The sequence below is a fragment of the Colobus angolensis genome, unplaced genomic scaffold (genome assembly GCF_000951035.1).
Source record: "Colobus angolensis palliatus isolate OR3802 unplaced genomic scaffold, Cang.pa_1.0 Scaffold18, whole genome shotgun sequence".
NCBI lineage: Eukaryota > Metazoa > Chordata > Mammalia > Primates > Cercopithecidae > Colobus > Colobus angolensis.
The window spans coordinates 5,933,157-5,958,118 of NW_012114932.1; the positions used below are offsets into that span (position 1 = coordinate 5,933,157).

The following is a 24,962-nucleotide window of genomic DNA, read 5'->3' on the forward strand; positions in this document are numbered from 1 at the left end:
ATCTGAGGTCAGGAGTTTGAGACCAGCCTGACCAACATTCAGAAACCCTGTCTCTGCTAAAAACACAAAATTAGCCAGGTGTGGTGGCAGGCACCTGTAATCCCAGCTACTCAGGAGTCTGAGGCAGGAAAATTGCTTGAATCCGGGAGGCAGAGGTTGTGGTGAGCTGAGATCACGCCATTGCACTCCAGCCTGGGCAACAAGAGTGAAACTCCATCTCAAAGAAAAAAAAAAAAAGTGCTTCTTACATGGTAGATCTCGTATTTGATCATATACAGCTCTTAATGACTATTTTATTTTTTTGAGATGGAGTCTTGCTATGTTGCCCAGGCTGTAGTGCAGTGGTGCCATCTTGGCTTACTGCAGCCTCTATCTACTGCTGGGTTCAAGTGATTTTCAAGCCTCAGCCTCCCGAGTAGCTGGGACTACAGGCATGCGCCACCACGCCTGGCTAATTTTTTCCTTTTCTTTCTTTTTTTTTTTCTTTTTGAGATAGAGTCTCGCTCTTGTCTCCCAGGCTGGAGTGCTATGACACAATCTCAGCTCACTGCAACCTTCACCTCCCGGGTTCAGATGATTCTCCTGCCTCAGCCTCCTGAGTAGCTGGGGTTACAGGTGCCTGCCACCATGCCCAGCTAATTTTTTGTATTTTTAGTGGAAACAGGGTTTCACTACGTTGGCCAGGCTGGTCTTGAACTCCTGACCTCAGGTGATCCACCTGACTCGGCCTCCCAAAGTGCTGGGATTATAGGCGTGAGCCACCATGTGCAGTCCTACTTTGATTTTTAGATCCCACAAATAAGTGAGAACATGGGATGTTTGTCTTTCAGTGCCTGGCTTATTTCACTTAACATAATCATCTCCAGTTTCATCCGTATCGTTGCAAATGACTGGATCTCATTCTTTTTTTATGGCTGAATAGTATTCCATTGTGTATATGTACCACATTTTCTTTATCCATTCATCTGCTGATGGACACTTAAGTTGCTTTCAAATCTTAGTTATTGTAAACAGCGCTGCAACAAACAGGAATGCAGATATCTCTCTGATATACTGATTTCCTTTCTTTTGCATATATACCCAGCAGTGGAATTGCTGGTTCATATGGTAGCTCAATTTTTAGTTTTTTGAGGAGTTTCTAAACTGTTCTCCATATTGCTTGTACTAATTTGCATTCTCACTAACAGTGTGCAAGGGTTTCCTTTCTCCATATCCTTGCCAGCATTGTTATGGCCCTGTCTTTTAGATATAAGCCATTTTAACTGAGTTGAGATGATATCTTATTGTAGTTTTGATTTGCATTTCTCTGATGATCAGTGATGTTTAGCATCCTTTCATATGCCTGTGTGCCATTTGTATGTCTTGTTTTGAGAAATGTCTATTTAAATCTTTGCCCAGTTTTTTTGATCAGATTGTTAGATTTTTTTTCCTATAGAGTTGTTTGAACTCCTTATATATATTCTTATTATTAATCTCTTGTCAGATAGTAGTTTGCAAATATTTTCTCCCATTCTGTGGGTTTTCTCTTCACTTTGTTGATTTTATCCTTTGCTGTGCAGAAGCTTTTTAACTTGATGTAATCCCATTTGTCCATCTTTGCTTTGGTTGCCTGTGTTTGTGGGGTATTTGTGTAGTTGTGGCCTGTGGTTGTGGTGTTGCTCAGACCAAGGTCTTGGGGATTTTGCCCAATGTTTTCTTGTAGTAGTTTCATAGTTTGAAGTCTTAGAAAACAGAATATCCATTCCAAGTGGAATTTATCCCTGGGATACAAGGATAGTTCCAACATATACAAATCAATTGACACAATACATCAGATCAACAGAATGAAGGATAAAAATCATATGATCATTTTAATTGATGCTGAAAAAGCACTGGATAAAATTTAACATTCCCTTATGATAAAAACCCTCAAAAAAACTGGATATTGAAGGAACATACCTCAACATAATAAAAGCCATATATGACAGATCCATAGCTGGTATCTTACTGAATATGGAAAAACTGAAAGTCTTTTTTCTAGCATCTGGAACACAGCAAGGATGCCCACTGTCACCACTGTTATTCAATATAGAACTGGAAGTCCTAGCTGGAGCAATCAGACGAGAGAAAGATATAAAGGGCATCCAAATTGGAAAGGAAGAAGTTAAATTATCTGTTTGCTAACAATATGGTCTTATATTTGGAAAAACCTAAAGACTCCACAAGAAAACTATTAGAACTGATAAACAAATTTAGTAAAGTTGCAAGAGACAAAATCAACATACAAAAACCAGCAGCAGGCTGGGCACAGTGGCTCACCCCTATAATCCCAGCACTTTGGGAGGCCAGGGCAAATAGATTGCTTGAGCTTAGGAGTTTGAGACCAGCCTGGGCAACATGGCAAAACTCTATCTCTACAAAAAAATATAAAAATTAGCCAGGCATGGTGGTGTACACCTGTAGTCCCAGCTGCTTGGGAAGCTGAGGTAGGAGGATAATATGAGCCCAAGAGTCAGAAGTTGCAGTGAACCGAGATTGTGCCATTGCACTCCAGCCTGGGAAACAGAAACCCTGTCTCAAACAAAAAAAGAGTCAGTAGCATTTCTATATGCCAACAGTGAACAATATGAAAATGAAATTTAAAAAGTAATTCCATGTACCATAACCACACTTAAATTAAATACCTAGGAATTAACTTAACCAAAGAAGTGAAATATCTCTATAATAAAAACTGTAAGACACTGATGAAGGAAATGGAAGAAAATACCAAAAAATGGAAAAACATTCCGTGTTCATGTGTTGGAAAAATCAATATCGCTAAAATGTCCACACTACCCTAAGCCATCTACAGATTCAATGCAATCCCTATCAAAATACTGGACATTTTTCACAGAAATAGAAAAAAGAAATTCTAAACTGTATATGAAACCACAAAAGACCCAGAATAGCCAAAGCTACCCTAAGCAAAAAGAACAAAACTGGAGGAATCACATTATCTGACTTCAAATTATACCACAGAGCTATAGTAACCAAAACAGCATGGCACTGGCATAAAAACAGACACATAGACCAATGGAACAGAATAGAGAACCCAGAAACAAATCCACACACCTACAGAGAACTCTTTTTTGACAAAAGTACCAAGGACATACATTAGGGAAAAGAACAGTCTCAGGGATAAATTCCACTTGGTCATGGTGCATGATCTTTCTAATGTATTGCTGAATTCGGCTTGCTAGTATTTTTGTTGAAGATTTTTGCATCAATATTCATTAGAGATGAATTTTGACCTGTAGTTTTCTTTTTTTTTTTTAATATGTCTTTTTCTGGTTTTGGTATCAGGGTAATACTGGCCTATAGAATGAGTTTGCAAATATTCCTTCCTCCTCTATTTTCTGGAATAGTTTGGGTAGGATTGGTGTTAGTTCTTCTTTAAATGTTTGGTAGAATTCAGCAGTGAAGCCATCAGGTTCTGGGCATTTCTTTACTGGGAGACTTTTTATTACAACCTTGATCTTGTTACTTGTTATTGGTCTGTTCAGGTTTTGAATTTCTTCCTGATTCAATCTTTGTAGGTTGTATGTACCTAGAAGTTTGTTCATTTCTTCTAGACTTTCCAATTTATTGGCATACAGTTGCTCAATGAGTGGATTTTTAAAAGTAAAAGAAGGAGACAGAGAAGGATTGATATAAAGTTATTTGTTAGGAATTTTCATTGGTTTACAGAAATAACATTGATTAGTGATTGGCTATACATCTTTTAGCTATAGGGTGTGGGTTATAGTGTCTGGTGTGTTGCTCTCATTTTAATTTACAGCTACCTGTGACAATAGCAAGCAATTTCAAGAGATGAAGACATAGCTCAAAGAGGGGAGTAGGGCATGAGTGCAGTTTCATTTTAATGTCTCCTTGGGCCTGATAATGAAAAAAAACTTGCATTTCTCAGATAAAAGTCCTTTTTTTTTTTTTTGAGACGATTTTGCTCTTGCTGCTCAGGCTGGAGTGCAATGGCGCAATCTCGGCTCACTGCAACCTCCGCCTCCTGGGTTCAAGTGATTCCCCTGCCTCAGCCTCCCCAGTAGCTGGGATTACAGGCGCCTGCCACTACGCCCGGCTAATTTTGTATTTTTAGTAGAGAGGGGGTTTCTCCATGTTGGCCAGGCTGGTCTCAAACTCCCGACCTCAGGTGATCCACCTATGTCAGCCTCCCAAAGTATTGGGATTACAGGCGTGAGCCACCGTGCCCGGCCAAAAAGCATTATTTTCAAAAGGCTGGGCACCGTGGCTCACGCCTATAATCCCAGCACTTCGGGAGACCCACGGGCGGGATCACCTGAGATCAGGAATTCTAGACCAGCCTGGCCAACATGGTGAAACCCCCTCTCTACAAAAATTAGCTGGGCGTGGTGTCAGGCGCCTGTAATCCCGGCTACTGGGGAGGCTGAGGCAGGAGAACCGCTTGAATCCGGGAGGCAGAGGTTGCAGTGAGCTGAGATCGCACCACTGCACTCCAGCCTGGGCGACAGAGGGAGACTCCTCTCAAAAAAAAAAAAAAAAAAAAAAAAAAAAAAAAAAAAAAAAAAAAAAAAAAAAGTATGATATATATATCACACAAAAGGTATTTTTCAGTTTTACGCTAAGGGATATGAGGAGCCATTGCCATTAAGGGTCAGGAAGGGGTCACATGGACTCATGGGAGCAGCAAGGGACTTGATTACTGATTATTAACTTGTCATATTTTCACGATGTCGGCTATCAGCAAAATATATTTGCCCAATTAGTAAACTATCTAAAGAGAATCTAAGCTCATATACATTTTAGGAAATTAAAAATATAAAATATAACGGTGAAATTGAGACCTTGGATGTCTGCTGCTTCCAAACATGGAAAACACTTTTACATTCCCTTGGTCATATGGCTTTCAAAGCCTGCGTCTGGCTTGGTTCCCAGTTTAGTGTGCTGAGCCCTCGGAACCCGCTCCCTTCCATTCCCCACCCTCCGGGATCTCCAGTGTGAAAAGCTCTGGCACCGGGTGGGAGGCTGCAGATAGTCCCTGGGCCGGGGCTAGCGCTGGCCGGCTGCAGCGCGCAGGGTGCCAAGCTCTCCCCTACGAAGTCTGTTTTGTCTCAGGCTGGGCTGAGTCACATAGAATAGATAGATAGTTGATTAGCACATGTCCTCCAGATCATATTATCCGCCTACAAATATAGCCTGTTAGCACACAGGCACGGGAGGCTTCTTCCGGCTCGGCCGTGCTGCTCAGCGGCTGTAAACAGCCTTTGTGGTGTAAACAGCCGCGGCGGGCAGGCCGCTACTGTCAGTGCCCGCCCCTCGGGGCAGGTAAGCGCTGGGCGTCGAGGTGGCCGGCGGGGCGGGAGCAGGGGGCTTGCGCTCCCCGTGGGAGGACGCGGGCGGGCGGGCAGCCGGTGCCCTGGGCGCTCAGTTGTTTACACCTTCATCCGTGCCTTGGTGACCTGCAGTCGGCGGGAGCAACAGGGGTAAACGTCCCTAACCAGACAGCGGCTGGGGCTTAGGCATCGACCGGTATCTGAGGTCCAGGACTATGGTGGGATGGCGAGAAAGGAGAGATCGTGGAGAGGCGGGTGTCCCCGCGAGTGAATCTTGCTCCGGGTTAGCAGTTCCCCTGCGGGTACTGCCCCGGCGCCCAAGGCTGAGCCCAAAGCTTTCTGGTCCAAAGAGCTGTCCAGGGGAGATAAATCAACTTTGTTTGTGCCCTGAATGGTATGATTGACACATGGCCCTGGCGGGGAAGTGTTTTCTCCCAGCGTCTCACGCCGCCTGGTTTGGGGTTGGGACAGGCGTGAGGCAAGGGCGGAAAGTGACTGGAGACCCAAAGGAGGAGAAATTGTCTGGCTTGTTAGCGGCTCTGCCCTGTTGCTAGCTCTTCTGCTGGACCAAACCCTCTCCCAGAACTCAGGGACTGGGGAGTTCACCCATTATTCACCCAAAGAACATCTGCTAATCATGCCAGGTGGAGAAAAATCCTCAGATGCTCACATACCTCTTGTTTTTGTCTTATGTTTAATTGGTGACAGCGATTCTTAGTTTCCTTTCTTTTTACTTTAAGTGATTGAGCCTTTTTTTGACCTTACTAGGTGCCAGGTACTGTCTTAAGCCCTTGACACAATGATCCTACACGATGTTCTCGCCAACTTGTGAGCTCAGTGCTGTTTGCTCCATCACGTCCACAGGAGAACATCAGGCTCAGAGAGGTTGGGCCGTGTTCTCAGGGACGTGTGGCCAGAGAGTAGGTAGGCAGGGCTCCAGCCCAGGCAACTTGGCCCTGGAACTGCCCTCTTAATCCCGTTTGGACCCTCTGTCTCCCCTGGCTGGATTTTCTAGCTTAACAAATTACAATAAAATTAATCAGATGCCCCCAGGGAAACTGTGATCATGTAGCATAAATGTCATTTAATTCAGGATTTGGCTGACTATACTGACCTTACTTGACTATTTAGCTCCTATTTACCTCCATTTCTACCAGAAAACTCATTCGTTCATTCCAACCCTGGTCTCCAGGCAGTGGCCTTATGTGAGGATAGAATGCAATTTGTGAGTCACCAAAGATCCTTGGTTGTCATATTATTGCCCATTATATCTTGGTGCCCCCAGAAATTCCCATAGGTTACAGTTGTTCTCTTGGATGTAGCAAGGCTGATGATAGAGGTTTTCCTCACATTGATGACACACCTGGAAGGGTGCCGTGGAGGGGAGTTCTGAGAGGCAGGTGTGGAGAAGAGAGCCTCTCTCTGCATGGCTGGTTCAGGTGACCTCTGGCATTAGCTTTGTCCTCCTCTCCTGCTCCATCCCTTGCTCCTGTCCCCCTCCCAGCCTCACAGAGGGAGCACCAAGAATGGCTTGGCACCTGCATGATAAGGTGAGTCTCCTCCCCGACTTTGTTGAGTCTCCTCCCAGACTGCCCCAGATCCTTCTTAGGATGCTCTGAGGGGTTAACCCTGCACCCACTCTACACCTCCTATCCAGCAACCCAGTGTCATTTGACAAGAAGGGAGAGGACTAGATGACTGGAAAGCCCCCCCTCCCCCTAGCATATGACTTCTGAGTGGAGACTACTGCCCTGGTGCCAGGGGACATGTTTTTCCAGTCATGCCCTCTGGCTCTGGAAAGCGGATAGCTCTGTAGTGTGGATGACTCTGTCAAGTGGATGGCTCCGTAAAGTGGATGGCTCTGTAAAGTGGATGGCTCTGTAAAATGGTTCTGATATAACTGGGTTGGGGAGTGGGGCGTGGAAAGTTATTCAGTCAAACCTGCACTGTTAGCCCTTTCCCCTTCCTCAAGGTCCCGGCAGGACTCTCCCCACCCCTTCCCCTACCCTTTCTCTTTTGGCTCCTACAGGGGTTGGTTCAGCCTCTGTTGTCTAATGAACGTGCTGTGCTGAAAGATATCCTTTGATGCTGTCCTCTCTAGATTGGGAACTTGGAGGCATGGACAAAGCTTCTGTCTGTCTGCATTTTATGAGCACCCATAAATGTCACTTAGGGTTCCTAGGCATTGAAAAACAGAAATACACACTAAGTACGCTGGCTCAGTACACAGTTTCTGTGTTGAGGTTCAGAAGCAGGAGACTGGCATCTGTAGCCCTTGGACTACTCAAAACCCCTCATTTGATGGCCATAGCACACCTATCTCTGCAGGGGCTTGGGCCCCTCCAGTTCCCATCATATGCTACAATATGACCTGCTCAGCTGAACTCATGGGGACCAGGCTGTGAACCCAAGTCTGGGGACTCCCAGGTGGCTGCTCCTGTCAGTAAACTGTGGCTCGTCTATGGCTTGGTCCATGGACAGATAAAATATAATGAATCAAATACTTTAACTTGCATTAAGTGTTGTGATGTAAATAAACAGTAGACTGAGAAAATAACAGGTGGGTTTACTTTAGATGAGGAGGCCAGGAAGGCCAGACAGGAGAAACATTTAAGGTAGGTTCCAGGGGTGTGGGGAGGAAGCCATGTGACTGGGGGAGGAATGTTCTAGGCTGAGGGAGCAGCGTGCGCTGAGCTCTGGAGGGGAAGAGGCAAGGGGTGGACAAGCACTGAGGAGGGGAGCAGAAGTGTGAGGTGGGATGGGCTGGCTGAGGGCAGACCATGCCAGGGGCTCACTGCCTCTGTGGAAAGCTGGGATCTCATTGTCATTTCAAAGGCAGGCCTCGGGGGGATTTGTGCCAGGTGGTGGCATGATCTAGTTCTCATTGGAAAGTGACTCTCACTATTGAGTAGAAGATGGTTTGGATGGAGTTGATTGGGAAGCCAGGAGACCAGTTAGCAGGCCTTTCCCCAACTGAGACAAGGCGTGACACTAGTTGGTGGTGAGAAATGCATGTCCTCTAAGACGTAGGTGATAACAGGATGTGTGGATGAATGTGTGTGTGTGCACGTGTGCATGCTGTCTGCATAGTGGCTGGGCAGAGTGAGGAAACGAAGCAAAAGAAGTGACTTCTGGCTGAGCGTGGTAGCTCATACCTGTAATCCCAGCACTTTCGGATGCCAAGGTGGGCGGATCACCTGAGGTCAGGAGTTCAACACCAGCCTGGTCAACATGGTAAAACCCCATCTCTACTAAAAATACAAAAAGTAGCCAAATATGGTGGCTTGTGCCTGTAATCCCAGCTACTCAGGAGGCTGAGGAAGGAGAATTGCTTGAACCCAGGAAGTGAAGTTTGCAGTCAGCTGAGATTGTGCCACTGAACTTCAGCCTGGGTGACAGAGTGAGACTTCATCTCAAAAAAAAAAAAAAGAATTAACTTCTAGATCTTCTAGATTATGATGGAGTCATTCCTGAGGTGTGGAATTAAGGGAGGCCCAGGATGGACAGACTCTAAAGGAGCAAGTTTGGAGAACATCATGTTTCTTTCAGATATGTGTGAGATATCCAAGGGCATATTCAAGGAGGCAGCTGAACATGGACACCAGATGGCACCAGAAGTTAAGACTGATTTTTATAAGTGTCTTATAAAAATCCACTGTCTTGGTTATTTATTGCTGTATAACAGCATAACAGTTTAGAATAACAAACATTTATTATTTCACAGTTTCTGAGAGTCAGAAATCTGGGGCATTTCAGCTGAGTGTTTCTGGCTTAGGGTCTCATGAAGTTGTGCTCAAGATGTCCACAGGGGCTGCCATCATCTGAAGGATTGACCGGGGCTGGAAGATCTGCTTTAAAGATGGCCCCCTCTCATGGCTGTTGACAGGAGGCCTCAGTTCCTCTCCTTGTGAAGCTTTTCCACAAGGCTGCTTGAGCATCATCATGACATGGCAGCTGACTTCCTAGAGTAAGTGATCTGAAAGAGAGTGAAGACCTAGACTCAGAAGCCACACACCATTACTTTTACCACATTCTAGTCATTAGAAGTGAGTCACTAAGTCTAGCCTATGCTCAAGAGGGGAGGAATTAAGTTCTACCTTTTTAAAGGGAAGAATGTGAAAGACTTTGTGGGTATAGTTTAAAACCATCACATCCATCAAAACAAAATATTTTACATTTTATTGTCCACTAAAGCTAGGATCAGTAAACTATAACCTGCAGGCCTGACACCTGTTTGCATATGGAATGTGGGCACTGCTGGAGCATCTGGGGTCCAAGCTGGAGTATTTTCTTCTGTCTCTATTCCCCTGCTGCTCTCAGCATCTATCCACCTGGCCAGCTGTACCTTGCTGCAGGCCAGAGCCAACCCTGGTTGCCTTCTACACATTGGAGACTCTATTGTTAGCAACTGCCAGGCTCCAAGCAATGGAATCTCAGTTCAGGAGCTGATGACTTAGTAGGTCACCTTGCCTCCAGCCAGCTGTCCAACTTGTGATGACTGGAGGAGAGAAGGACACACAGGCACCTGTCTGGGTGATACTGGGGCAGAGAGAGAAATGGATTGTAGCAGGCTCACCCTCTGGCCCCTTCCCCTGCCAACCTCTCCCCTCTCTTTTTGTTTTTTTGAGACCCAGGCTGGAGTGCACTGGTGCAATCTCAGCTCACTGCAACCTCCGCCTCACAGGCTCAAGTGATCCTCTCATGTCAGCCTCCTTAGTAGCTGGGACCACAGATGCATGCCACCGTCCAGCTATTTTATTTATTTATTTTATTTTTTATTTTTGGTAGAGACAGGGTTTTGCCATGTTGCCCAGGCTGCTCTCAAACTCCTGAGCTTAAGCAATCCACCTGCCTCAGCCTCCCAAAGTGCTGTGATTACAGGTGTGAGCCGCCACGCCCAGCCCCCCTGCCCCTCTTTCACCATACCTGCTAGGCCTTTCCCTCTTGGGCTAGTCCCTCTTGTTCTGAGGATGTTTTTGGCAAGCAGCAGCTGGACATGAAACATGCTCACAACTCTGGATGGTTCTCTGGAGGCAAGCAGGGAGAGGCTCGCCAGAGGGTTCTCTTTTGTTATGTAAACACCTACATATATCTTCAATTTTGCTTGTTGGCCTGCAAAACCTCAATTATTTACCATCAAGTTTTCTGAGCCCTGCACTAAAGCAAAAGATTTTCCAGGCATTATTTCCCTTAATCCAACCTTTGCCAGTGTGCTGATGGTTAGCATTTTCACTCAGGAGCTGGAACACTAAGTATCTGGGAGTCCTTGGACTGGAGAGGAACATGGCTGATGACACTCTGTGGCCCCAATGTTCTTTCCTTTGGGTGAGAGATGCCACTGTTCTCCTTCTGTCTCATCATTGCAGGCATTTTCTTCTTTGGAAGACGCTCCGTGACTGTGGACAGTATAGCCCAAATGGAGGGAGGCTTGTTTTCATAATTCTGCTATAACCACACAAAACCAGACCCATAGCAGGGAACTGGAATCAGATGCTGTCTTGGAACCATGACACTTTGTTGCCAAATTCAGTGAGGGTCCAGGCTGAAGCTTGGCACTTAGGCTGCTTTGTAGAATCCACTTGGTTGTAAAGTTTCCTATTTGCTTTGTTTGTATTGAGGGTCTGCTGACTGGATCCCACAAAGGTTAATTTTTCCCTTTTCTGTGTTGGTGTAGTATATGATGATGACATTTCTATGGTCCTAGAGAAAGTTAATGCTTAGGACATTATATTCTATGTCTCTGCCTGAAAGACTATGTTGACTAGGGTTTATTCTACAAAGAAGACATTAACTTTGTAAATTTGCTAGGAGATCTCGCCCCTGAGCTGCTGAGGGACTGGCACCTGTGTCTGTCCCTGACAACTGCATCCTGTGGGCTCCCCAGTGTGGCTTCTCCCCTGGATGGAGCATCTCCTACCTACCCTGGACTGACATACAGACTCTCACTTGAAACTACTTTCCCAGTCTCAGCACCCACCCTTGAGCTACTACCTTCTAGGTTAAGGTAAAATTTGTCCAGTTGTCTAGAGAGGTCTGGACTCAGCCCTGTCCTACATGGGATGCCAGGGGCTGGGCTGGACCTGGCACTTAGAACCTTGTATTTCATAACTTCCCAGCACCTCTGGACATCACATGTAAATCTCTAGCAAATGTGGTCATCACCTACTGTTATTAGAGTCTCCAGTTTTCATTATACATGTTTGCAAACAAAACTTCATCTTATAGGTAAGATGCAGATTTAAATCCTGGCACATTAAAAGCCCCCTTAATTGTATAAGAGAACCTCTTTTCCTGCTTTTTAAAACACCGGGAAAACGGTGAACATGGTTAGATGATAGACAGGATATACTCTTTCCCACCAAAATACTGAGAGTAGTAATGACTTTTAACTACTTAAAAATATGTCAGGGCCTTTGGTAATTAAATTTCAGAATTCCAGGAATTTATCAAAGATGATTAAGCCGTTTTTTGTTGACATGATAAAATATTTAGAACACAAAGGCATCAAGAAGAGACCATTCCTCTAAGATGGGAACTAGAATTACATTTATCTAAGTTAATGCATAGAAATTAATAAGCAATGATTTTTAAGATGTAGGAGCAGTTAATGTACAGCTCTGGCTACTTGCCAAGAGCTAACTGGCCTAAGAAAATGAAAGAACCTCAACAACAGAGTCTGTGATGTGTCTGGTTGATCTAGAGAACACGAGCCCTGTGTATAGGGAGTAATTCTTCTAGCTTCAGTTACTCTGGCTGGCAGGGCTGCCCACACTGCTCAAATGCAGTTAACTTTACTTTGGCTTTTTTGGTTTATGTGTAGACTTGGGTTCTGTACAGAGATTTCCTCCAAAAAGCTAGGCTGATTGATTCTCTTTTTAGTGTTTCTTCACTACTGGCTGTGGACTTTGATCTTTTTATTTTCAGGCTGATGCGTAGTGTTCCTTCATGGAGACTTTAAAGTCGAAAGTTGAAGCCTTAATTAAGTAAGATCTTTGCAGGTTAGATACTCCTGAGCTGAAGATAACAGAGTAAGAAAAGTGGTAAAAGAAAAATTAAATGCACTTCTTTTACCTATCGTTTTTATGGTAGACATTTGAAATATAGCATTTTAGTGATTTTTGAAATACGCAATACATTATTATTGACTATAGTCGCTCAGCTATGCAATTGATTTCAAAACATTCCTCCTACCTATCTGAAACTGTACCTCTTGACTAGTAACTCCCCATTCCCTTCCTCCCCGGCCCCAACCTCTTTCTACGGTCTACTTCTACGAGTTCAACTTTTTTAGGTTTCATATAAAGTGAGACATGCAGGGAACCTTCCTTTTCTGACTAGAGGAGCGGTAGCCCAAGAGCGTGGAACAAACCGTCACGCTTTCTTACTCTCTTAAATCTTCGCTACTTGGCCGCGACTGTGGGTGCAGTTGTAGGAAGTGCACAGCAGAGCAGGGTAACTACAACACCAAGTTTTTGGCCAGAGGACCGAAAAAGGGAGCCCAACGATCTGGAAAGGACTAGGGAGATCACAGACGGGAGGAATTTGGAGAAAACAGCTCCGTAAGTTTGTTCCTGGGCTCCTTCCCGAGTTGCGCATGCGTGGATCTGACCCTAAGCACGCCAAAGATGTTAGACCTGAACACGGGGATAGACCTTCAGCCACGCCGAGACTGGCCACTGGGTGTCGCACACGGAACATAGCTGAATAGCACCACGAAGACTGAAAACGGACCTGACATGGGGATCACAACCCACAGAAGGCAGGCTGGAATTTGAGGTCTGAACTCAACCAGATTGGTTACCTAAGGTGTCAGTTATCAACTTACTGCCTCTCAGCTTTGAATGCGCCACTCGATAAATATACCCTGTGTTTTACAATGGCATTCCTTTAAATATTGGTCCTTTAAAGTGAGCGCAGTGCTATACTTTCTCAGTAGAAGGCACTGGAGGGACAAGACTTCCTGCCTTTTTTTTAGCGTGGGCTGGGGATCAGCAGTGTGCATGTGAGAATATCCATCGGAACCTGCCCCAAGCATGGGCTCAGAACAGTCCCTTTGCGACTTTGCATCCTTGGCCTTGCAGTCACCTTTCTACAGCTCCCTGGAGCCAGAAAACAGAGCCCTTGTGCAGCCCACCTGCTCTGAAGACCTCCTGCCTGCTCTTGTATTTCGACTTTCTTCGTAAGCCTCCATATTACCTGCACGCAGCTGCCTGTGGCCCTGAGGGTCACATGCCAACCTGCCACGCCTTCTGCAAGTGCCTGTGTGGTCCACACACTCTGAAGGCCATCTGTCCCTTCTAACACCTGGACTTCCATCGCATGCCCATGCCACCAGTTGCTGATTAGCTGTTTCTACCTGCACTTGAGGGGGTCGTCTATTAGTTGCCCAGCAACTCCAGACTAGCCCTGCCCAAACCAGAGAACTTACCTGCTATCTGATGGGCTGAACCCCTTCCAAGTTGGCCCTTCCTTGGATACACTCCCTCAGCCCTGGGGTATGAATGGAAAGACAGAAAAATATCAACACAGAAACAGAAGATATAAATAACTCATTGGAAATTTTAGAAATAAAATAGACAATAATTGAAATAAAATACTGGATAGGCTCACAAACATAATGGAGATGGCATAGGGAAGAGCCAGGAAACTTAAAGGTAGATTACTAAGTATTATCAATCTGAAAATAAAAGAGAAGAAAAGATTTATCTAAAATGAACAAGCCCTCAAGAATCTATGGAACAATACTGAAAAGTCTAATATTTGTGTTATCAGAATTCCAGAAGGAGAGGAGAAAGAGTGTAATGCAGAAAAAAATTCCAAGAAATAATGGCTGAAAATCCCCAAATTTGGCAAAAGATATAAATCAAGTGATTAAAAAAGCTAAACAAATCCAAATCAGGGTAATTCCCCCCCCCCCAAAATCCATGCCCAGATATAATAATTAACCTGAAGAAACTCAAAGACTGAAAAATTTTGCCAGGCGCAGTGGCTCATGCCTGTCATCCCAGCATTTTGGGAGGTTGAGGTGTGAGAACGACTTGTGCCCAGGAGTTTGAGACCAGCCTGGGCAACACAGTAAGACCTCATTGCTGCAAAAAAAAATGTTTCTAAGTTAGTCGCACTTGGTAGTGCATCCCTGTGTTTCCAGCTACCTGAGAGGCTGAGAAGGGAGAATTGTTTGAGCCTAGGAGGTTGAGGCTGCAGTGAGTTGTGATGGCGTCACTGCACTCCAGCCTGGGTGACAGAGTGAGATCTTGTCTCTGGAGGGGGAAAGAGAAAAAAAAAAAGAAAGTAGCAAGAGAAAAATGATGCATCCCCTATAGGAAAGTGTGATTCAAATTATTTCAGATTTCTAATCAGAAACTATGGATGCCAGAAGAAAGTGGCACAACATTCTAAAGGTGCTGATTAATAGAAAAGATTGCTTTCAAATTCTATATCCAGCAAAAATAATATTTATGAATGGAGGTAAGAAAAAGACATCCTCAGTTGAAGGAAAACAAAATATGTCAGCATATTTTCTCTCAAATAATTGTTAAGGCAAGTTTTTAGATAGAAGGGAAATGATAACAGAGGTAAACTTGAACAGCAGGAAGGAAGGAACAGCAACATATAAATATCAAGATAAATATAATGGACTAGTTTTTTCCTCACGAGTTCTTTAAATTTGATGATTGGCAGCCAAAAATATAACACTGATTGATATAATATGTAAGACAACTGCAATATAAAGGTAGGAATGTTGGAGGACCTATATGGTGGTAAGATTTTTACATCTCACTTGAAGTGGTAAAATACTGTTTCTAAGTGGACTATGAAAAAGTAAGTATGTATAATAATTCTTAGGGCAACCATAAAACAAGAGAAAAAACTACCCAAAGAGACATAGTAAAATATATGATAGAGAAAATAAAATGGAATACTAAAAAATGTTCAGAGAAAAGAAGGCAGGAAAGTGTAAAAGAGGAAAACAAAAGAGGGATCAAATAGAAAAAAAGTAATAAAATGACAGATTTAAATCCAGACATACAAGTAATTATATTAAATATAAATGGCATACATACATCAATTAAAAGACAGAGATAGTAAGAATTGGTTAAATAAATGATCCAGCAATAGTCTGTCTACAAAATCTCACATCAACTATAAGCATATAGTTAGGTTAATATAAAATGATGGAATTAAGAAAGTGAAAAGCAACTCACAAAATGGAAGAAATTTTTTGCAAATTATATACCTGGTAAGGGACCTGTATCTGGAATATATAAAGTACTATTACAACTTAACAATAAATAAAAAGACCAATTAACCCAATTAAAAAAGGGGAAGGGATCTGAATAGACGTTTCTCCAAAGAAGATATATAAATGCCTAATAAGCATATGAAAATATGCTCAACATCATTAGTCATCAGGAAAATGCAAATCAAAGTAACAAGATACCTCTTCATACCTACTAGGATGGCTGTAATAAAAAAGACAGATAATAATAAGTGTTGGTGAGGATGTGGAGAGACAGGAATCTTCATACACTGCTGGTGGGAATGTAAAATGATGTAGCTGCTTTGGAAAACAGTCTGACAGTTCACAGAAAGGTTAACTATAGAGTTATCATATAACCTAACAATTCTCCTTTATATTTACCCAAGATAAGACAACAAATGTACACACAAAAACTTGTGCATCATTTTAATTTTTGTCAAAAATCTCCTTTAGGTAAAACAATTCTTTTTTTTTTTTTTTTTTAGATGGAGTCTCACTCTGTCTCCCAGGCTGGAGTGCACTGGCATGATGTCGGCTCACTGCAACCTCCGCCTCCCAGGTTCAAGTGATTCTTCTGCCTCAGCCTTCCGAGTAGCTGGGACTATAGGTGTGCACCACCACACCCAGCTAATTTTTGTAATTTTTAGTAAAGATGGGGTTTCACCATATTGGCCAGGGTGGTCTCGAACTCCTGACCTCATGATCCACTCACCTCTGCCTCCCAAAGTACTGGGATTACAGGTGTGAACCACTGTGCCTGACCTCCTTTAGGTAAAACAGTTCTAAAGGAGACAAAGGCAGTCTCAGGCTGGGCAGAGTGTCTCATGCCTGTAATCCCAGCACTTTGGGAGGCCTGGGTGGGTGGATTGCTTAAGCCCAGGAGTTTGACTCCAGTCTGGGCAACATAGTGGGACCACCATCTCTATAAAAATGCAAAAATTATCTGGGCATAGTGGCACATGTCTATAGGTCCCAGCTACTTGGGAGGTGGAGGTAGGAGGAATGCTTGAGCCTGGGGGGTTGAGGCTGCAGTGAACCATGATGGTGTCACTGCATTCTAGCCTGGGCAACAGAGTGCGACCCTGTCTCAGGAAAAACGAAACAAACAAACAAAAAACCAACCAACCAACCAAACAACAACAAACAAAGGCAGTCTCAGACATCAGAAATCAAAGGAAAGAAGGGAATGAATTAGGTCTGCATTGTCAGCTCTTTAAAGTAAAATTATACATGTTCATATGTTCAGCTGCACATATAAGCCAGTTCTCCCACTTCTATTGGCATAAGAATAAGCCATTTATAGAGAGCACACTTTTGAGTCAGAAGATTAAATATTTTGGCCAGGCATGGTGGCTCGCGCCTGTGATCCCAACACTTTGAGAGGCTGAGGCAGGAGGATCACTTGAGCCCAGGAGTTCAAGACCAGCCTGGGTAACGTAGTGAGGCCCCGCTTCTATAAAAAATTAAAAAATTAGCCAAGTGTGGTGACACATGACTGTGGTTCCAGCTACTTGGGAAGCTAAGATGGGAGGATCACCTGAGCCCACAAGGTTGAGGCTGCAATGAGCAGTGATTGCACCTGGATCACTGCCCTCCAGCCTAGGGAACAGGTAATACCCTGTCCGGAAAAAAAAAAAAAAAGAAAAAGAAAAAGGAAAAGAAGATTAAATATTGGCTTCATATCTGTGACTGCTATTTAGAAGTGTCTGAAATTAGAGGAGAATGTATTCACCAACCCTACTATTTAGCAACTGACAATCTGTGTTTGTGCAAATCAGGACATGGATTTAGCAAGATTTTGCTGCTGCAGTTACGGAATTTCAAAACAATATCTAGAAAGTTACTTTACTTAGATAAGGGACATAAGTATAACTTAGTGGAATGGACACTGAAAGGTACTTTTCTGTGCTGATAATTTTTTTTGCAATGATCAAATTACTTAAAACAAAACATAAATATAAAGTAGGAAAATTAAAAAAAAGAGAGCTCATTTAGTGTCCTGGGAGTGAAGCAATATCTTTTATTTACTCATTCATTCATTCACTCACTCATGCATTCTGCAATTATTTATGGAGGGTCTACCATGTGCAAGGCTCTATACTAGGTGCCAGGGATATAGACATAAAATTTTGTGGGGCCTTTCATGTTTCATTTGGTGAAACTGAAAGTAGAGACTAAATCATCTCTAAATTCCCACTGAGATGTGATGGCCAAAATGTACCCAAGTCTGACTTCCCTTGCTCTTGGAAAACCAGGTAAACAGAGATCAACAGTTTGTGAAGGTTCGATCTGCAGGGAAATCTCAGAGGACATGTCTCCAGGCTGTGTGGTCAGTCTTGGGTGGCAGAGTGCTCAGTGGGGCTCAGTGCCATTTTTTTTTAACTTAATGGTGGCTGGCCTGTGGCCTCAGATGATGAGGGCTGGGGATATTGGGGAGGAGAGGCAGAGACTGGTGGTCACAGAGACTACCCTGGAGAAGAGACATGAGTTAGGTCAGCTGGACTGAGGAAAGAAGGCAGGAGGAGGATGGAAAAGGCAATCCCAGAGGGGAAGAACTGAGGTGATGGGTTACAGAAGGAAGTCGCTGTTACGTGCCTCATGTCCTATACTAACAGGAAGGAAAGAACACTCAAATATATCTAGAATAAATTTCTGCCAACAAAAGGGGACTTTTAGAAAAGCAATTGTAACACTGCCTATGCAAGCTTTTTTTTTTAAGATTTAAATACAACTAAGAAGTTATATTCCATTCTACGTGAGAGAGGAGAGAGGATGTGTGTGCATGCCTGTGTGCGTGTGTGTGTGCATGCACCTGTGCCTTGTGATTAATTCATCTAACTTATCCTTGATTATGTAACAACCTACTGAGAATATTAGGCACATATACTAGTGAATTCAGTAGGATGTGGAACCATGAAGTTTCAGGAATCCCCAGGGGTTTTTGGGAGCCCAGAGTCTATCTGAGGGTTAGGGAGACAAGTGTGACCATCTAGAGAAGGTGACCCTAGGGTGAGTGTTGAACTATGACTTATTTACACAAGGTACTGTCAAACCTTAAGAACATTAGCAAACTGTCATCCTCGCAGCCTGGGGAATAGAGCAAGACCCTGTCTCTACAAAAAATGTAAAAATTAGTTGGGTGTGATGGTGTGAGCCTGTAGTCCCAGCTGCTTGGGAGGCTGAGGCAGGAAGATTGCTTGAGCCCAGGAGGTTGAGGCTGCAGTTGGAGCTATGATCGTGACACTGCATTCCAGCCTGGGCAACAGAGTGAGACTCTGTCTCAATAAAAACAAAACAAAACAAAACCCAACCAGCCAAACAAGCCAAAACCAACCAACCAAACAAACAAACAAACAAAAAAACAAAGCAAACTGTCATCCTTGAAGTAGTAACACATATCATCATTTCTTAAGCCAGGTGATTCATTCATATTTCATTTTAAAGTTTATGTTAAAACTGTTTTCTGTTTGTGTATCAAGCTGATATATCTATATTTTTTTTAAAATAGGTAATTTCATGCTCCCAAAATGGGACATAAAGTGGTTGTCTTCGACATTTCTGTCATCAGAGCCTTGTGGGAAACTCGTGTCAAGAAGCACAAAGCTTGGCAGAAGAAGGAGGCGGAAAGGCTTGAGAAGAGTGCCTTGGAGAAGTATGTGTTTTCTCAACCTAGTCTTGTAGCTTGTTTGGTGAATAAGGATTTGGACAGGCAACAGTTGCATTGTGCAGGAGGATGCTTTTCTTCTGGGATTTCTCACTGTTGGTAACATTTTCCTCATTAAACTTCAGAGCCTTACACTGTTGCTCAGTACAAATATGCAGTTCCTATGATAGCAACACCCACGGTTATAAGGACCTACCCAGGCACCGTGCTAGGCATGAGGAAGACAGAGATGACATGATAAATCCCCCTACAGTAAATGCTGTAGCAGGCTGCCTAGCTAGAGTTCACTGAGCTAACTCACCAGGCTGTCTGGCGCTCTAGAGACCATCTGACTGCCATCTGGGGCAGCTTGCGGCCACTCTGTTGTGCACTCCAGCCCTCCCCCATTGAGCTGAATTCTAGGTAAGATTCATTGTGTTGGTGTCATTTTTACTTAGATGAAATGGTGTCATTTGCCTATCATATACGGTCATGAAATATGAGTAAAAGAGAGTTATGTATATGAACACCAAGTTGAGTGCTTTGGAAAATTTACAAAGTAGAAAGGTTGCAGGTGGCTTTGCATATGTCTGCAATTTTTATTTCCTGTGGAGAAACCAGAACTGGAACTCATGGATGATGCATTAGGGGTGCTGTTTATATAAAATAGACACAATGGGATTCTGATTGGCAGACCCATTCTCAAAGAAAGTCCCAACCCTACATCAAGTTGGCCAATGATGGTATATTTGCACACTTTAAGTTAAAAACAAGATGTGTAGGGGCCGGGCGCGGTGGCTTAGGCTTGTAATCCCAGCACTTTGGGAGGCCGAGGTGGGCGGATCACGAGGTCAGGAGATCGAGACCATCCTGGCTAACATGGTGAAACCCCGTCTCTACTAAAAATACAAAAAATTAGCCAGTCCTGGTGGTGGGAGCCTGTAGTCCCAGCTACTTGGGAGGCTGAGGCAGGAAGGCAGGAGAATGGCTTGAACCCGGGAGGCAGAGCTTGCAGTGAGCTGAGATGAAGCCACTGCACTCCAGCCTGGGTAACAGAGCGGGACTCCGTCTCAAAAAAAAAAAAAAAAAAGATTTGTAAGGTGCGAATGTATCTACACTCTTGGTTCTCCACTTTTATTAGCTTTTTGGATTAAACAAATACCTATTCCGATCATGCTTGATAATTAAGCTGCTACTGTATTCATCACAGTGGTTTCAGGTGGTTACCACCATCCCTAATTTGCAGATGAGGAAACTGGGACTTAGGTAAGTTGCTCAAGTTCACACACATGGTAAGCGGAAGATGTGGCCAAGCCCTTGCCTCTATATAATGCTGTAATCACAGGTAGTTAGAACATCTTTTCTCTTGCCACTAATCTGAGGTTGTCCAATATGAAGTAAAGGATTGCTTGAGGAGTTTGAGACTGGGCAACATAGTGAGACTCTGTCTTTACAAACAAACAACAAAAAAGAATTAGAACCCTTAAACCAGAAAGCCCACATGGCAATGCATCCAAGAGACCTACACTCACATAAATCATACAAGGTCCCAGAGCCCAAAATAGCTCTGAGCCCTGCTTCGATTTCCTCTGCACACCTAGCATCTGGGGTTACTCTAGACAGAACAAGCTTGCTGCACGGAGGCCCACGCCCCTGGCAGTGGGGAGGGGAGTTAGGGAACACCTGTAGCTGATGCAACTTACTGAGGTTCTTGGAAGAGGAGCCACCTGCAGACACCTGGGGTCTGCACACTGTGTTCTCTCGTCCGCTTTGGAGTGGGATCTGCCCCTTCATCCCTGTCTTTTGTTGTGGTGTTGACAGCTTCATGCATCTCATGTACATAGGATTGAGCTTGACCTGGGCTCAGTGTCATTGAGCTTGTGCAGTATCTCATCTTAATCTAAGACGGAAAACTTCCTGGGTATTTGTTTGGCTTTTCTAGCCCAAGATAAGGAAAACAGTTACCAAGTTGGCTGGGCAGATAAGGAGGAATGTGAGGCAGGGCTGGGGAGCAATGTGCACGTTTAAGAAAGGAACTTAGGCCGGGCGCAGTGGCTCAAGCCTGTAATCCCAGCACTTTGGGAGGCCGAGACGGGTGGATCATGAGGTCAGGAGATCGAGACCACCCTGGCTAACACGGTGAAACCCCGTCTCTACTAAAAAAATACAAAAAACTAGCCGGGCGAGGTGGCGGGCGCCTGTAGTCCCAGCTACTCGGGAGGCTGAGGCAGGAGAATGGCGTGAACCTGGGAGGCGGAGCTTGCAGTGAGCTGAGATCCGGCCACTGCACTCCAGCCCGGGAGACAGAGCGAGACTCCGTCTAAAAAAGGGGGTAGTAAATTTGCCTTTTTTACAGGTGTTTTTGAGCTTCCATAATATAATTCATACTGTGATCATTAGTACTATTTGAGGGTTAACTTTTCGTTTCTCAGGATCTGTTTACTGTGTAAAGGAGGAATTAATATGTTGAAAAATTAATGCCTGCCTGATTATAAAAGGCAACTATTTGGTTAATTTACATTTACTGAAACAAATAAAACCTTCCAGTTTGTTCTGTTACCTCACTTTAATCTGTAATGCTGTAGTATCTCATCCTGTAATGCTGTAGTTGTTCCATGAAGTATACACCAACACTTAAAAATTATAAGTAGAGATAAAATATGAAATATCACTCTCTCCGAATGAAACTGGATCATTTAGAGCAGAGGTTCCCAAGCCTTGGGCTGGCCTGTTAGGAACTGGGCCGCACAGCAGGAGGTGTGCAGCCAGCGAGCCAGCATTACCGCCTGAGTTCCGCCTCCTGTCAGATCAGCGGCAGCGTTAGATTCTCATAGGAGCACAAACCCTTTTGTGAATTGTGCATACGAGGGATCTAGGTTGCCCCCTGCTTATGAGAATCTAATGCCTGATGATCTGAGGTGGAACAGTTTTATCCCGAAACCATCCCCACAACCCCTCATCCATGGAAAAATTGTCTTCCATGAAACTGGTCCCTGGTGCCAAAAAGGTTGAGGACTGCTGATTTAGAGGGAGAAATTAAAGAGCTATTGTTAGGCTCTAAGTGAAGATTTTCTTCTCCATTGAGGCTGTTTTCCATCTGGGCTTAAGGAAAAGGTATTTTATTTGCACATTTATTGGTTTAATTAGTAGAACTCTAATGGCATTTTTTTTTGTATGTTTATTGCATATTTGGCATTCTACTAAAACTGAGTTGAGAGGAAGATTTCACGTTCAATTATATGGGTGATAGAGTGAAAAGATAATGAATTTTATTCATTTGAATTACTCTCAAGGAAGAGAATGGAATTAAAAAAATAGTTTATATTTCCTTCTTCACTTTCCTATCATTAGGTTTCAGAGGGAATAAGACATAAAATATTTAAGAAAGAAAATAAGACATAAAATAAGACAAAAATACTTAAGAAAGAAATAAAAATTATATTTGGTATATAATTATTTTTAATGGGGTACATCTAATTTTCTTTTTTCTCCATTTTATATTGGCTGTACCAAAATATGTGAAATATTTATAACAATTTGTAATATGTGCTATAGGAATAATACATTACATAGGGATGAACTGGTATCATCTCATTATATTGCTAGGATCTGCCCTTAGGTTCAGTCTAAGAAATGAGGAAAGAAAAGTTAGAGACATTAATCTGAAAAGTGCCCAGTGAATACAAGAACTTGCAGTGACTGTGCTGTTGGTTTTAAAAATTTTGGAGGGATTGCTTCTAACAGAAGTTCCAGCAGCATGTCTTTGACCTAGAGTCTGCCCCTTGTCCTGACTGCTACAGTAAGATCTAAATCTACAGGTAGATATTTAAAATTCATTTTTATCGTATAGTTATAAAACTAAATCCCACGGAAAAGCTAATAAGGAAAAGCAATGATTCCAAGCCCCTACAATATCTCCCAGAGGAGCCCACTTCTCTTTCAGCACTTTCTTCTGCTTTTAAATTCATATCCCTTCATGTGCTCACACACACACACACACACACACGCACACACACACACACACACATATATATTTTAATTTTTTTGAGACAAGTCTCTTTCTGTTGCCCAGGCTGGAGTGCAATGGTGTGATCATAGCTCACTGCAGTCTCGACCTCCAGGGCCTAAGCAGTCCTCCTAGCTCTGCCTCCTGAGTAGCTGGGACTACAGGCATGTGCCACCAGCCCCACTTTTTTTTTTTTTTCTTGTGATTTTTTGTAGGGACAGGGATCTCACTTTGTTTCCCAGGCTGGTATCAAACTCTTGGCCTCAAGTGTTCCTCCCACCCGAGCCACCTTACCCGGCAATATTTTTAAATCTATCACTTTTGTTATATTACTTACAGACTTCATATGTAGATCCTGAAGCCCCGACTCATTGATTGCTGGGTACTTTTCCCCGACGCAGCTCACTGGGACTGAGACCTATAGAGCTGTGCCAGCCAGTGCTGTCAGCAAAATACTTTTTTTCAAATGTTCCAGCTTCCCTCAGCTGAATGGCAAGCATGAAACTCCAGCAATATCTGAAATGGTTTCTTAAAAGCAAAACATCTGATTAAGAAGGTGACATTTGCATGTAGACCTGGAGAGCCAGCCCTGCAGAAATCTAAGAACAAGGGTTCCAGGCAGGCAGAACAGCAGATGCAAATGCCCTGAGGCAAGCGTTTTCCCCGGATATTCAATGAAGAGCAAGGAGACCAGTGTGACTGGGCCAGAAGATCAAGTGAGGGCAGAGGGGATGAGGTCAGAGCCACAAGGGGAGGGACACAGGTCTGTAGGGCCTTGTAGATCATGCTGTGTGAGAAGAGAAGCCAGTAAGAGGTGTGTGTGGGCAGAGGCATGATGTGATTGACTTTGTAAGGGGCTCACTCAAGCTGCTGGGTGAGTTGGGACCACAGGGAGGCAGGGGTGGTGACAGTAAGCAGAAGATAGTGGCTTGGACCAGTGTGGAAGCAGTGAAGATGATGAGGAGTGGATGGATTCTGATAGAACTGGCCATATTTGTTGATGGATTTGATATGTGGTATGAAGGAAAGCATGGAGTCAAAGATGACCCTGAGATTTTTGGCCAGAGCTGCTGGAAGCCTTTTACAGAATTTTGGGGTTGAAGATCAGGAGTTTGTGCTGATCAGAAGTTTGTCACTGGGATCACATGTTAACTTTGAGATGCCTTTTAGGCATCCAGGTGGAGATGTTGGAGAGGCAGTTTGATACAGGAGCCTGGATTCAATGAGAAAGTCTTAGCTGGAGATATACATGTGAGCATGGTCAGTATATAGATGTATTTAAAGCCACAAGCTGGAAGGTATCTAAAGAATGAGTGCAGACAAGGAAGAGGCCCAAGGGTTGGGTGTTGGGCACTTGGAAATCCAGAGGCTGAGAAGATGAGGAGGAAGCAGCACAGTGTCTAGAGAGGTAGGAGGGTAACCAGCAAAGTGAGGCATCCTGGAAGCCAAATGCCAAAAAGCCTTCGAGGAGGAGGAAGTGATTGGCTGTGTCAAATGCTACAGATGGATCAGATAAGATGCTGGGATTTGCCCACTGGGTTAGCAAAGTGGTGGTCATTGATGACCTTGATGAGAGGCGTGTTTCAAAAGACAAGTGAGGGTGACTGAAGTGGATTCAACAGAGAATGAGGGAGAAGAGAATTGTAGCTATGAGCAAGGACAACTCTTTCATGGAGTTTTGCTATAAAGTGGAGCAGAGACACAGGCCCATGGGAGACATGGGGT

At 43.8% G+C, this 24,962-nt stretch overlaps 1 protein-coding gene across 3 annotated transcripts in view; it reads left to right on the top strand.

Annotated features, from left to right (window-relative positions):
* LRRC2 (leucine rich repeat containing 2) overlaps positions 1–24,962 on the top strand; it is an 86,962-nt gene that overhangs the window by 33,438 nt on the left and 28,562 nt on the right. For 2 of the 3 annotated variants that reach the window (XM_011939231.1, XM_011939230.1), the window contains one exon: positions 19,097–19,240. In XM_011939231.1, coding sequence (XP_011794621.1) covers positions 19,116–19,240 — 125 coding nt within the window. In that variant the 5' untranslated portion in view covers positions 19,097–19,115. Of the gene's footprint in view, positions 1–4,965; positions 5,320–19,096; positions 19,241–24,962 lie in introns of those variants that run through there. The other variant, XM_011939229.1, reaches the window with a different exon arrangement.